The 15318-nt window shown below is 50.7% G+C and overlaps 1 protein-coding gene across 1 annotated transcript in view; it reads right to left on the bottom strand.

The window, feature by feature from the left end:
- HS3ST2 (heparan sulfate-glucosamine 3-sulfotransferase 2) overlaps nt 1–8214 on the bottom strand; it is a 94229-nt gene extending 86015 nt beyond the window's left edge. The window contains exon 1 of the mRNA XM_039234438.1: nt 7722–8214. Coding sequence (XP_039090369.1) covers nt 7722–8206 — 485 coding nt within the window. The 5' untranslated portion in view covers nt 8207–8214. The remainder of the gene's footprint in view (nt 1–7721) is intronic.
- Between the last annotated feature and the right edge of the window lie 7104 nt (nt 8215–15318).

Raw genomic sequence — 15318 nt, 5'->3', positions numbered from 1 at the left:
TTTTTACGATTCCTTTGGTTTTTCTTTTTTATGTTTTATTTATTTTTTAGAGAGAGGGTGCGCAAGCGAGCAGGGGAGGAGCAGGATGAGAGAGGGACACAGAATCTGAAGCAGGCTCCAGGCTCTGAGCTGTCAGCACAGAGCCCAACATGGCGCTTGAACTCACAAGCTGTGAGATCATGACCTGAGCCAAAGTCAGACACTCAACCAACTGAGCCATCCAGGCAGCCCTCTACAATTCCTTTCTAATGATGGCAAGTGATGCTGGTTTTCTATGTAGGGTGGATTTCAAATGAAGTTGTTTTAAGAAAATATATGTGTTCCCACTCTATCTGCACACTGTGTCAGGTGGGTAAATACACAGCACGTGTGTAGAAGGACACACACAGCAGATGCCTGGGGTGGCCCTGGGGAGGCGAACTGCACAGCACACAAACTGGGGTGAGAAGGAGGGGAATAATTTTCATGAGACAGCCTTGGTCACTTTTCAAGTTTGTGTCACGTGAATGTATTCTCTACTCCAAAATATGTGCACTGGAGAAAAAAAGTAAGCCTAGCTCTTTATGAAAAAATTCTAATTTTTAAGTGTGGGGTCTTAAAATACTAAGAAAATAAGGACAGAGGCCGTGCCAGAATTTTGCAAATGTCATAAAGGGGGTTTGAGAATGCCAGGAGCTTGGAAAATTGCCGCCGTCAGAGAATGAGGGCGCAATGCTACCCTCAGAAGTGGCAGAGGGAGGTCCTAGGCCTCCACGGGAATGAAAGCTCAAGGTGGCCTGGAGGTGGAGCCTCCGATTCCAAAGCTCCAGAAGACACGCCCCCAGCGGACTTGCACCCAGGAGACCACGTGATGCTCAAGCCCCAGAGAACCCAACATGTAAGGCTGGCCCAGAGCCTTGGGACGACCTGCTCGGTAATGACCCCTCACCCGTCTCCCTCTGCCGTTATCCTGCTGAGAAAGCCCCCCACTACAAGTGCAGGACTGAGCCAAAAGCCTAGCTGTGTAGCTTGACAGACAGCAATTACCTCTGAAATGCTAAGTTATTTCCACTCACTGGTAGCTTTTACCCACCTTGTCACGTTGCCCATGGACTACAAAGCACTGCAGCCCATTAGAACAAAGTAGCAGCAAGAGCTGGCCTACAGCAGCCTGGCACTGAGCGTGGCAAATGGTAGGCGTTTGACAAATAAATGGATTAACTTGCCAGGGGTTAGCTCTAGAGGAGACAGTGAGTCCCATAGGTTTAGACCAGCTGTGACCTTTCAGCCCCTCCGGCCTGACTCACAGGCTGTGGGCTTGTCAACCTGCTCCCCCCACGCTGAGCCCTCTGTGCATAGACAGCGTCCCCTCTGGGGAGTCCTCTGGGGGGGAGACCCAATCAATAGGGAGCTGGTGTGCTTCCACCCTCTCCTCACCCCTTCCGTCACTCAGTCATTCAGGACCGATTCACATAGGTCTATCCAAAGGGAAGGAAGTTGTCCTACAGCCCTGCACACCAGATGCACGGAGCATGAGCAGCCATGCAGGTCATTGCACTCGTGGGACACTGACTCTGCCCTGAGCTTCTTAGGGACTCTGGGGATGTGCCTCCAAATATCTGGGCAGTCCATCAGCCCACAAAGAATGTGCCCACCATAGCATCTTGTTAACTCCCTATGGGAATCAGCCTGCACTTTCTCTCATTTCGGGAGGGATGCTCTCAGGGAGACGGCCTGGGTAACTCAGATCTAGGACGGGTGCGGCTCCTTGGCCAATCAGAAGAGGCCCCTGGTGGCTGCAGAGACAGCAATCTGGGGCTCCCTCCGGGACCTGGCCTTTGTCACCAAGTCTTGGGTTCTTCATAAGGTCCGGTGTGTCCCCACGGCAGAAGGCACCTCTGGGGAAAAGAGTTTCCATTCAACATGGAAGCTTGGTATCTCATTGAATCCCAGACCTCACCAGTCGTCAGATATCCTCATTTCAAAGTTGTTAAAGTGTGAGGGGGAAATGGGCTTGTACAATCTTTGATAAATGATATTTTCACATTTTCACATCCCAAACAGCCTTAACAGGGGCGCCTGGGTGGTTCAGTCAGTTAAGCATCCAACTCTTGATTTCTGCTCAGGTCATGATCTCACAGTTCGTTGGGACCAAGCTTTGCAATGGGCTCTGCACTGACAGGGCAGAGCCTGCTTGGGATTCTCTCTCTCTGCCCCTTCTCCACGTGTGCATGTGCTCACACGCGCACGCTCTCTCTCTCTTTCAAAATAAATAAATAAAAACAAAACAAAAACCCCAAAACAGGCTTAACAATGTGTGGCAGCTGGAAAGCTCCAGGGCTGTCAGGGTCTCTTCCCCTCTAAATAGCCACAAACCAGAGATCTTAGGGACAGCCCGTTCCAGGGCAAGCTCTCCCACCATCCCCATAAGCTCCAGGGGGAAGCGAAGCCAGCTCTTCAAAACATGTCTTTGAGCAATGACGCTTCTGCCTGCCCATCCCGAATGTTCCTCGGTGCCTGACAACTGTACGCATGCAAGAGCTAACTATTACATCTCCAGCATGCTGCAAGGCTGACAGCCAGCACACCACGGACGGCAGATTTATGGACTCAAGGGTTTCATTTAACCAGCGCGTATGACATCCTCCTAGACTGAGACAGGAAAACTCTTTTGAAGACATGTGTCTGCACAGACACTGTAACTGTGTGCAAGGGCAGGTCTGTGGGGTGTGCAAGCGCATGTATCTGCGCACACCTGACAAGCACGGAATGGTCCATATCAGGTGTTGCTCAGGGTTTTTTTTTTAAAATATATATGTTATTCATTTAGAGAGAGAGAGACAACGTGAGTTAGGGAGGGACAGAGAGAGGAGAGAATCCCAAGCAGTTTCCACACTGCCAGCACAGAGCCCAAAGTGGGACTCGAACTTACAAAACCCTGAGACCAGGAACTGAAGGTGTTGGCAGACTCTTCTGCGCTAACCACTTCCCTCACCTTCTGTTTGGCTCTGTTAGAATTTGATTTCTTGATTGAAATGAGCTGGAGCCAGCGACAGACCTTATTCTCTGCTTGTGATTCTCTTTTTAACCTGGGCTGTTGCCTCTGGGGCAAATGTCTACTCTGACTTACACCATCCCAACAACACCATCAACACTGAACGAACAAATAACCTCAGTTGTGAAGTCTGAAGTTTACTGAATAGGCTTATCTATCATAATGTTGTCACCAGAGCAGAGAGTCAATTATCATGTGTTAACCGACTCTTGTTGGCATTTCAGTGTATTTAGAGAAGATCTGCTTCCTCCTCACCCCCACCCTCATTCCCCCACCCCCCCACCCCCCGCCATCCCTGAAAACTATCAAAATCGAGAGCACTTAGGACAAAACAGCCTCCCCAAGACTCTAAAAACTACCAGACAATGCACAATTTTTATCTCTTTATGAAAGATGAAGACCTTCACTGCTCTGCCTTATACCCAACCCTTGCTAAATCACAGCATCCCAAATAGAATCTTCGATTTTCACATAGTCTGCCTTGAGTTTCACAAGACTGGAAAGCAGGTCAGACATCAGTCCCATTTTAAAGGTGAGCAAATGGACACCCAGACGTGTGAATGACTTTTTACTAATGTGGAAGAAAGGAAGGAAGCGAGGGAGGGAGGGAAGGAGAGAGAGGAGGAAAACTGAGAAATAAGAAAGCAAATTGAAGCAGAGCTGACACGAGAATTTAAGACCAGGCCTCTACGTACTCTATCCTGGAACTACTTTTTTTTTTTTAATGTTTTTTATTTATTTCTGAGAGAGAGAGAGAGAGAGTGAGAAATAAGAAAGCAAATTGAAGCAGAGCTGACACGAGAATTTAAGACCAGGCCTCTACGTACTCTATCCTGGAACTACTTTTTTTTTTTTAATGTTTTTTATTTATTTCTGAGAGAGAGAGAGAGAGAGAGAGAGAGAGAGAGTGTGAACAAGGGAGGGTCAGAGAGAGAGGGAGACACAGAATCTGAAGCAGGCTCCAGGCTCTGAGCTGGCTGTCAGCACAGAGCCTGACGCGGGCCGGCTCAAACCTACGAACCGTGAGATCATGACCTGAGCCCAAGTCGGCTGCTTAACTGACTGAGCCACCCAGGTGCCCCGTGGAACTACTTTTGAAACAACGAATTAGCTCCTCGGCCCGATCTGGTAACGGCAGCAGGGGCAGAAACCAAGAGTTTTCACACTAATGGTGTGATGGTGATAGCAGAGGCACTGTTAGTGAGAAGCTGTAGCCACAGTGGCAACAGCAGAAACATGGCTGCCATATCTTTCAGTGCCATGGACTCTTCGGGGCACCGTCCCACACAACCTTCTGTGGCGACGGCTACGGGCCCCTCCCACGAGGAAGCAGAGATGCAGGAGGATCAGTCTTCTAACCATACAGCATCTGGAGGCCATCTCTGCTTCCCTCGTCAGCCTGCTGGCATTTCTGCCTGCCTGTCCCCTGTCCCAGCATACAGTCAGCCCTGCCCCATGCACCCAGCTGTCACCTCGGGGAGGACATTGGGAGAGGGGAGCCAGGCCAGGTGAGCAGGTGACGGAACTCCGAGAAAGAGGGAGTTCCTCCACCGCAGAGGGCTGGCTCTCCTGGGCTGGTGCCCAAGAGGGGCTCAGGCTAGAGGCAAGGCGACACAGACTCTGCCTCCTGGTCTCTCTGGCTCCATCACTCCACCTTCGGGCACAGTTTGTCCCCTCCTGGCTGGTCTCCACAGAAAGAAGGCTCTCTCCTCTGCGCTGAGAGTGAAGTTGGAGTTTTCTACTGTGTCTCTAGATGGAGGCCTCAGGACCCAGGAAGTTGTCCTGAGGGGCTCGGCTGGGGACAGATTATAATACGATCCATGGCCTGCAACTCTGCCACTCTGAACTCCTCCACCTTTGGAAAACATGGGCCGCCACCCTGGGCGCAAGGGCTCTTTGGCCATGTCTACCCAGTGGACAGCAGCTCTGTGGTGGCGAGCTGTGCAGAGCACTGGTTAGAACGTTGGCTGGAAATGTGCACGCGCGCGTGCACACACACACACACACACACGAGCACATGTATCTCCATGGGCTACTACATGCCAGTGACTTCTGGCTCATCACTTGCTTTGTAGCCCCATTTCAGATGCTCTCTGCGTTGGGAGCTGTAGTTTTCACATGTGTGAAATGGCAAGGGCAATGGGCAGAAAGAGGAGCATCGTATCACCTGCTGTCCTAACTCCCAGAATGCAGGAATAAAGCGAGAAATGTAGATTTTAAAAGGATCCCAGGAATCCTGGTCATTTCTGCAATTAATGCATAACTCTTGAGAGATAATAAAGGATAAAGCACATTCAGAGAAACGTTCTGGAAAGTATGCAAACAGCATTCAAATAGGGCAGTGTTACCTTATGTAGAAATGGCAATCCACAACCAAACCCTGGCCTCCGAGGGTGTGGGTCTGCAGAGGACAGAAGCACAAACCACACAGCCCTGGGAACTGTAGGCTCCCAGCCCACCTCGCGGGTGTGGTGGGAATGAGGCAGACCTCCGGGCTAACCCTTCCCAGAAATACAAAGGGTGAAAGGGAAGGTAACTCAGACCCTGGGAAGCGGGGTGGAGGAGAGAGAGAAGTAGAGCTGTCAGTGTGCTTGATGTTAAATAAAACCTACCAAGGCTCAGTTGAGAATTTTAGCAGAATCCAAATGTGCTAAAAAAAAAAAAAAAGCATGGCTCCCATCTCTAAGGTTCACAGCTAAGCTGGCTTAGAATCACACATGCCAAGGTTAAAAATAAAAGGCAGCCATCCCTGAATGACACGGGCTCTGGGAAGGAAGCCGGAGGTAAGTTGTTTGCCCGCGGACCCAGGAGAGGGGAGTTCAGACGTTGGGTGCAGGGTATCAGTTTTTATTGGAGGACACAATATCTAAAAGCCAGATGCTCAAAATTTTGCTATTTTGCACTTAAAAGACGCTTCATATTGGCCAAGGGCTTCGTAATGATCTTCAGATTTTCCATCGAGGAAACCCTGCTGTGCGTGAGCGTGTGACCACGACTGACCCACACAGGGCTTTGCTGCTCCACTCATTTGCCTCCCTCGCCCTGAGGTCTGGCTCTGGCGCTGTCCTTGCACACCTCAAACACCCAGATGGGATGCCTGTGGGTCACAGTTTGGCAAGCACCAGACCTCCCATTCTGTGTTGCCCTATCCCATTAAGGCAACATAATGGTGCCAGGGGCCACAGCAGGCCTGGTGTCCCCTGCTGGGCTCCACTAGAGACAAAGTGTGTGTCTGCCTCCTAAGGGAGGGGGATGCGTGTCCCATCCCCTACCCCCACAACCACGACCACTGCAGGCCGGGGCTATCGGCCCTGCTGCCCCCTTGCAAATCCAGAGCCACTTAGTATGAGCCCAGTGGGCTCCCCTTTCTAACAAAGTTTGCATCTGTCCGGTATGCTTATGACTGCTACTTCCTAAAGGGTTTCCTTTTATAAACACGTGTTAAAAGTTAACTCCAGTTACTGTAATAGCTACCATGTTACTCCTCCCCAATTCCAATACCATGCAGACATTTCTAGAAGGTCTTCAAGGGGTCAGATGAGCAGTGGGAATTCTTTGACCCATGTGTTGTAGGGAGCCCATAGGTGACATCACTCCTGGGGATGCCCGGACTCAGCCCACATTTGGGTCAGTGCTACACTTCAGCACCATACAGGGATTGAGAGGCAGGCGGGCACTGAACAGTAGAGGCTGTCACCTTCCAGAAGCTTCAGGCTATCCTCAGACACCACCAACCTGGGTGACTCTAATCCCTGGCAGTGCAGTGGAGCAGACAGTCTACCACTGGCTGGCTGTCCCTAGGACCCCAGCCAGCCCTTATCTGAGGTGCCCACCAGTATTCCAAATTCCACATCCTGGCTGCTGGTTTAGAAGCACCACCCAGGGCAGGTGTCTTTTTTGAACTTTGAAGGTACTAAAAAAGGCCTTAAGAGGCAGACGAAGATGGGGCCCTTTTCCTGCGCACTGGGATGGATGAGAAAATCGAGGCTCAAAGCGTGTCAGGAATTTGCTCAAGCCAAGTCACAGAGCGTGACCCAAATCCAGAGTTCCTTTCCACTATCCTAAGGCCACTCACTCAGAGTCAGAGCAACCCGCGCGTGGCGGGGGCGGAGGGGTGTCTCTCAGTGGAGGTACAACAGCAAATAGCCGGAGCTGGGAACGACTCTCCGGAAGGGACCCCTCCGGGCCCTCATCCCCACTCCTCAGGGGATGCTCTCTCCTTGTGCCTGAATACCGGGGACCTCCTCCAAGCGCAGAGCCCTGCCGCAAGGGGGCCCTATTCTGACTTTCCCTTCTCAGGGTCCTTCAGACGCCTGGAAGGATCAGCGAAGGTCAGGGGAGGGCCTCGTTCGGAAGCGGCATGTGTCCCGGCCCGCCCCTTTCTCGGGCACCCTGCTCCACCCCAAAGCTGGCCACGGAGCCAGCCCACCGGCTCGTCCTGACGTTTGGCTAGAGATCCCCCTTCCCTACGGCGACTCCAGAAACAACCGCCCTTTGCAGTTCGACAAAGCGCGTGCCCGCCTACAGCATCCCCGGGAAGTTCGTGGTGAATCCTGCTGGAGTCCCCCCACGTGTCAGCTTGAGCCCACAAACGAGCTGGATTAGGGGGAGAGGAGACGCTGGAGATGGCCCTAAGGATGGACCTGACTGGGGATCCGGCGCACGTAGTGGGGCGCCCCCTCCTTACCTGTACCAGTCCAGCCCGCGGCCGTAGTTCCTGTCGAAGAAGTGGGGCTCGGTGCCCAAAGCCCGCACGTCCGGGTGCACGCGGATGAATTCCAGCACGGCCCGCGTGCCCCCTTTCTTCACGCCCACGATGAGGGCTTGGGGCAGCCGCTTGGTGCCCAGCCTGGCTGAGCCCGAGTGGTTGGCAGCCGGGAGGCGAGGGGCGGGAGCGGCGGCGGCGGGCGCGCTGGGAGCGCCGGGCGCGCTGGGCGTGGGCCCCGGGGGATCGCAGGGGCGGGACTTCGGTAGAAGTTTCTGGCCGCCTGCGCCGGGGCCACGCAGGCAGCGAGGCGCGCCGAGGAGGCGGCTCTGTCCCAGGTCGTCGCAGCAGCACAGGAGGCTGTAGCACAGGTAAGTGCAGGAGAGCGAAAGCGTGAAGGCGAAGAGCAGCCTGCGCGCCCTCCGCGGCTGAGCTGGCCCCGCGCGGCCCAGGACCCTATAGGCCATGGCTCCATGGGCCCGCGCCGGGGGTCATGGTTTCCGGGGGGCGCCGGCGGCGGAGCTGCTGTGGCCCTGCGGCCGCCTAGAGGGCTGGCGCCGCGCTGCCCGGGCCCCGCGGGTCGGGCGTGGGGGGCGCCGTCTTCTCCGGGCACTGCCGGCCGGGGCGCGCACCATGCCCAGGGATTCCGGGGACGGCGGCTCCTTTGGGGACAGGCGGCTGCGCGTCCCACATGTCCCGGCCCCGGACCACGGGGCGCCGGGCTGCGCTCCTTGGCTCTCACGTGCGCCGGCTTCGGAGCGCGCCCAGCGCCCGAAGCCCCATTCTCGGTCCCCGGAGCGCGGCGCCCCAAACGCTCGGCGGCGGCGCGGCCGCGCGGACTGGCGGGCGGACCGGACGGTGGCGCTGGCGCGGGCCCCGCTCCGGCTCCTCGAGAAATGCCGAGCCGCGCGCGCTGCCGGCTCTATTTAAGGAGTAGCCTGACGTCAGCCGCGCGGGTCCCCCGAGCTCGCGCCCCGCCCTGGGACCTGGCCCGCCCCCTGCGCCCCACTCTCCTGCCCCACCCAGGGACGCGCCAACCCGGGCCCTCCGGTTCAGGCCGCTCCCTGAGGAACCCTGGCCGGCTTGGGGTGGCGAGGGGAGGCTGGCGAGGCATTTACTCCTCCAGGAGGCCGGACGCTCCCACCACTCCCAGGCTGTTGCGCCAACATCCAGCCTCAGACCCCGGCGCAGACGCACGCACTCTACACTGATGCACGGTCCCACCACACTGACACACACACGCACGCACGCACATACAGAGGTACACACGTACCCTGACCAGGACACACCCCTTCACCCCACAAGGGCGTGGAAACACCGACAGGGACCCTCCCCTGTCTCCCTCATCCCCATCTCACCAGACACACACAGCCTGGAATCGGACATCGTGCCGTGTGCGCACACACGCGCGGGACTGGGACACACGCTCTAGACGGGGATGGGTGGAGAAGCCGAGGATGAGTGAGATTTCGTGACTATTCATGGAGCTCCTTGGCCCCCCGCGCGCTGACTCATACCCAGGCGGCTCGCTCTGTCTCACACCCATGAAGCATGCGCCCCCATCCCACTGTCACAACACAGTTCCTGGGACGCGGCGGGCAATCGAACCCCAGAGGAGCGGACTCCGCGCGCGGCCGGTTCCTCTCTTGGTGGCCGCCCCCTAGCGGCGGACTGCTCCCCGGGGAGACGTTGGGGGTCCCGCAGCGTCTCGGAGGTCCAGGATGCTGCGGACTTCATGCGGTAGCACGAGGAGGAGGAAACGCAGGGGAGGACTTTAACAGCAGCATTTCCACTTCGAATGATTCCCCAGTAATTGCCCGCAGAACAGTTTTCAGCGACCATGTGCAGAACAGGCATGTGTGACCAACCCCAGTGCTGTCCTGAGTGACCACGCTAGTGGATCAGAACTGTACATCAGAACACACATAAATCACTGTGGCCAAGAACGCAGCTAAGTTGTCTCCCCACAGGAATGCCAAATCACTGTGCCCAGGTATTCACCAAGTGCTACCTTCACACATTCACTGAGCAACCACCATGGGGTCCACCGCCTACCGCCACAAACTAAACATCCTTCTTCAGACAGTCACCTAATCACGGCTATGTGGACCTTAGCCCAAGCCAGGGAATGTTTTGTCCCCAAACTGGGCCCATCCCTAGAAACTTTGAGCCAGTCTCTCTACTACAGATCGTAACTACTAACATTGCTTCGAGCTCTCCCAGGGTTAACTCCTTTGATATGGACCACAACCTATGAGTTTGTTGCCATTATCCCCATATCACCTAACTTCCTTAATTCTAATCGTAGCTAACATTTACTGAGTGCTTGTTTGGTGCCAGTAATGTTATCAGTTGACATGCACTACCTCCTTTGTCTTTGGAGATAGATACTATTATAGTTCCCAATTTACAGACAGTAAGAGTAAGGCTTAAGGAGTACATAGTCAGTGATGGACACGGCTGGGGTTAAACTGACTCCAGGATTCGGGCTCTTAATGACAGCCCTTTGCAATTCCCTATCTTCCTTTAATCATTCCTCCCAGAATTCCATCCCGGGCTCCTCTCCCAGATGTAACTAACATGTCTATAGTACTTCTAAAACCTGACACCTGGGACCAAATGAAGACTTCGAGGTGTAGGTTGAAAAGTTCACCAGGACGCTCACCTCCCTTCTGTAAACTCTATCTCTAGTAATGCCACCTGTGACTCCATTATCTTTTTCTGGTAGCTCCGTCACACTGCTGACATCTCAAGCTCACAGCTGAGTAACATTTCTAAGTGTTTCCTACAAGTGCTGCTGATTAAGGCACATCTACCCCATACTGTGCTTGTGCAGTGGGCTTTTTTGGACCAAACATGTTAGGTCCTTACAATCTGACCTGATTAAATTTTATCTTGTCTCATCAGTTCACTGCTCTAGTTTTTAACAAACGTCTACTTGAATCTTGAATCACAGCGCAGCTTTCATTTATTCAGAAAGAAATCACAGAAAAGTTGAATTCTGGAAGCCTTGCTCTTGGGCAAATGGGTTGACCTTTCTGAGCTTCAGTTTTCTCAGCTGTAAAATGGGGAGTTAGGATTAACTATGAAAACCTTGGTTTTCTGATGTGTGATTCCACTATTCAAGGTATGAACCACTCTGCTGGCATTCTGTCATCTCCTTGTTTGATTACGATTTAATTAATTCTTCACTCATGTTTTTAATAATAATGTCAAAACAAATATGTTGGAAGCAGCTCTAATGTAGACCTTCAACAGTTTTTCACATTGTGAGCCTGTTATTTCTTGTACTTCATTGTTAAAATTACAAGGTTAAATGTGGATTAATCCGCTCTGACAAGAACTTTTTCTTAGGGAAAAAAAATGAATGTAGTTACTTCTCATAATTCTCTACTTGGCTCAATTTAAAAATTATTTTTATCTTTGAATTCATAAGCTGTGAAATGCCTGGGTATTCCAACCCATCAGAGCCAGGCAGATTTGCCTCTTCAGATTTCCAACCAGAGTAGTGACCGTGATTTGGATAGAAGTTTTCAGGAGTGAGACAGCGGGTATGCCTGCTCACCACCCCCACCCCTATCTTTTTTCCAGAAGTACTGTGATTCTCCTTTAAGGGCATGGGGAGGGGGGTGTTACCCACAGACTAGGACTGGAATCCTTCAGAATCTGACACAGTCCTAAGATTCAGCTACTTTTCTCCATCTTGTCTCTTCCTCTTTGGACCTTGTTTATTTTCTTCTCACATTTAACCTTTACCCCCCTTTGTACCCCCTTTAATTTATAAACCAGGAAGGGCTACTGAGTCGCAAGCAACAGAAGCTGACCGTGGCTAATATAAGTAAGAAGAGGGATTTGGAAAGGTGGGGGAACTGGGTGTATAAACAGAATGGCAACAGAACAAACATCCTTCTCTTCCCTTCCTTTCTGAGTCTTCATTTCCCCGTTAGCATCCGCATTCTCTTGAATCTTCCTCTCCACCCTTATACCCTGCATTTAAGACCTTGAATTTGAAATTAACAAAACAAGGAAGTCTTCTTTCCCTTAAGTCTTTGGACCCAATCAAGCCTTATTATTCAGTTTTATTTCAGTGTAAATTTCCATTTTTGCCCCCCAGAGCCAAGTTTTGTGAAATGTGAGAAATGGGTTGGAGGTGAGGATAAGAGAAGATTTTCTGCGTGCCCCATCCTCTGGCTAAAGTAAGAGGGCAAAAGTTCAAGGGGCCGGGTGCTGCCTAGAGAAGGGAACCAACTCCGGAAGGCCAGCAACCATGGCTGATTTTAAGTACTACTTTGTAAGATTCCAAATCTTCGGTCATCTCCATGTTGGTTTACTTCTGCTGTTGGCAGTAATCATCATCATCCTAATTGACACCATGTATTGAGCATTTGTTCAGCACCAGGCCCTGCGCTAAGCGTTTGTATGTAGCACCTAAGATAACCCAGGAAGAGAGGGATTACTACTACTACTATTACTACTACAGAAACCATTTCAAGGAGGTGGACTTTCCCATGTTCTCCCAGATGCTATGGGCTGGAGAAGGAGGAAACCAGTGCAAAAAGCATGATGGGGATCATCCTGATGATCAGCTGCACCACAACCTTCCCTTGGGTCAGAACTGTTACCTGCCCCCACCTCCCACCCTGAGTTATGTCACCCACACAATCTTCTGCTCACCTTATCTTACCATCTTGCCTTCCTAATGCGACTGTCCCTTGGGGGCAGGGACAAAACAGCCGGTTCCAGATCAGCCTGGTACTGAGAATCTGGACTGCATATTTATGTTGGGACTCCCTTGGATTCTTGATCTTCTTTCTCCTCCTTGATGGGCCACGAACCACTAAATATTAGTCTGTTAGGGCTTCCGAGAAAGAAACTAATATTTCATTTCAAAATTTATCCGCCATGGGTTATGTGAACTGTTGGGGAAGATACTAACCTGTTCGCCTGTGCAGCAATGTGGTATGGCTGCCCCGGAGTACCTGGTTATACTCTCTCTCTCATCTCCTTGTCTTTAACCAAATGGAATCAGATGAGAATGTCACCATTGTGGCCCTCAATGTATCCATTTCTTTTTACTTAAAAAATTTTTAATGTTTATTTACTTTTGAGAGAGAGAGAGAGACAGAGGCACAGGCGGAGGAGGGGCAGAGAAAGGGAGACACAGAATCTGAAGGAGGCTCTGAGCAGTCAGCACAGAGCCTGACCTAGGGCTTGAACTCACAAACCACGAGATCATGGCCTGAGCTGAAGTCAGACACTCAACCTACTGAGCCACCCAGGTGCCCCCCCAATGTATCCATTTCTAAAATATAGATCTTAGTGATATAGGAAGAGTACCTAGCTACAGAGAACAACTTACGGAGATACATTTGTTGGCTTGTATTGAGTTTTGTGTTTCCCTTCAACATTATTATTAGAGATTATATTATCCTGGATCTAGAAACAAATGAAAACACTGAGAAGCAAAAAGGAAAAAAGTCCCTCAAATCATGATACTCAGAAATAACTATCAATAATGCATTTTTACATCCTTCCTATTAAAAATGTATTTGTTTGTTTAGGGTCAGCCCATATCTACTGTTTCATAAAATGCTTTTTTACTTAACAATATTGTGAATCTATTTTAGATTATTAAATACAGACCTATGAAGGTCTAGTACTTTCAGAAAGAGAAAATAGTAGGGCACCTGAGTGGCTTAGTCAGTTAAGCATCTGACTCTTGGTTTTGGCTCAGGTCATGGTCTCACGGTTTGTGGGTTCGAGCCCCATGTCAGGCTCTGTGCTGCTGGTGCAGAGCCTGCTTGGGATTCTCTCTTTTTCTCAAAATAACAAAAATAAACTTTAAAAAAGATAAAATAGCTTTCTCTTTCTAGGAATGGTGTAAACTTGCAACTACTGTGAATGGAGAGAACCTAACATGCATGTGAACTAATTCAACATGTAAGTAAGCAGAGTGAAAGGAAAAGACTGAGTCGCAGTAATAGTGTTTGACTCCCTGGATCCACCTTTGCCTGAAGCTGTCTCTTCAAGAGACAGTAAGGCATAGTGGTTAGAAGTTCAGTGTCTGAAGGAGGCTGCCTGATTTCAAGTCCTGGCTCTGCTAGTGTGACTAAACAAGATGATAGATATAATGCATTTAGAATAGAGCCTGGCTAACAGTAAGCCCTCAGTAAACATTAGCCATTATTACACTGCAAACTTTTCAGTTACATGCATCCATAAATTCTCTCTTTTTTTGCTTCCTTATTTTGATTGATTAGGGGTATGTACTTTTCAACTTGATCTGCATCTTTCAACCTACTTGGAAATTTTATTGACAATACAATAAAGTCAACCTCTGTTCTCAGCAATCCCTTAAGACCCCTCTTGCTTTGGATCCTGAGCTTATCTGCCTGATACTTAGGATGCTCCTAGGAAAGTAACCACATATCCACTCTGGATCTAGTTCATGGCAAGTGTTCAATAAATGATTCTTAGGTAGATAGGTAACTACCCCCGAAGGCCCCTCTGCCTGGAGGATGACAATCTTAGCATGAGGACATAGCTTAACATCTTAAAAGACTGAATTCATTGATCACACCCCTCATGCCCTCTCTGCACAGATAAATATGATACGTAGTCACTTTCACCTACACCATCAACTCCCTTGACCCTCTCTCACTCTGCTGAATTTTCTGGTTAAAGTCAACTTTCTGCCCACTCAGTGCCTGGTGCCTGCACCCACACAGCTGAGCACAGCAAATGTACAAGCATGGTGACTAATCTCACTTAGAATTCATCATTCCGGATCTCAAGTGGACCCTTCACATTTCCTGGCAATCTAGCTCCATTTCCCCCATCCATTCATCCTTCGCTCTCCTATATAACTATTTGGTTCCTTCTCGCCTCTTCTCCAACCTCAGACAGCCCCTCCCCATCCTGATTATCTGATGGCCTTGCTTCCTCCGTACTTCAGTTAATAGAAGCAACTGGAAGAGAACTTCTACTGCCACCTCTACCCACCTGCCTGTAGAGATGTTTATATACTTTATGTTCATATGTTCATATACTTTATTTTCTCTCTTGTTAATAGGAGTTCATGGTCTATGTTTCTTGACAAGGCCAGCCACTCCAGTCTGCCCTCATCTACTCAAGGACACAGCTTCAGCAAGCCTTCCCTTTTTCTCTCCCATGATCAGTGTCCCCTCCCCACTGGGTCCTTCCCATCAGTATATCAATAAATTGACATCTTTTCCATCTTAGAAAAGAAAGCAACGCTGTCTTGACCTCACCTCTCTGTCCAACTGGCACATCATCCCTTTCTATAGGCCAGCTCCTCAAGAGTGCTCTCTACTCCCTGGTTCCCAAATCTTTCCATCCACTCACCATTGAGCCCATGCCAGTCAGGCTTATGCTTCCTCCTCTCCTCTGAAACGGTTATTCTTGAAGTCACTAGTGACATCCGTAGTGTGAAACTCAGGCCACCTCTTCATCTTAGTGGGACCTGACCTACATGCAGCATGTGACACAAATGACCCACCCTTTTCTTCCTGAAACTCTTTGTTCGCCAGGATTTGAAGGTGTTGCATTTTTCTGGTGT

The sequence above is a fragment of the Hyaena hyaena genome, unplaced genomic scaffold (genome assembly GCF_003009895.1).
Source record: "Hyaena hyaena isolate Hyena2069 unplaced genomic scaffold, ASM300989v1 scaffold_88, whole genome shotgun sequence".
Classification (NCBI taxonomy): Eukaryota; Metazoa; Chordata; class Mammalia; order Carnivora; family Hyaenidae; genus Hyaena; species Hyaena hyaena.
Note: the sequence above shows the minus strand (reverse complement) of the source record. Positions and strands in the feature narration are given on the sequence as shown.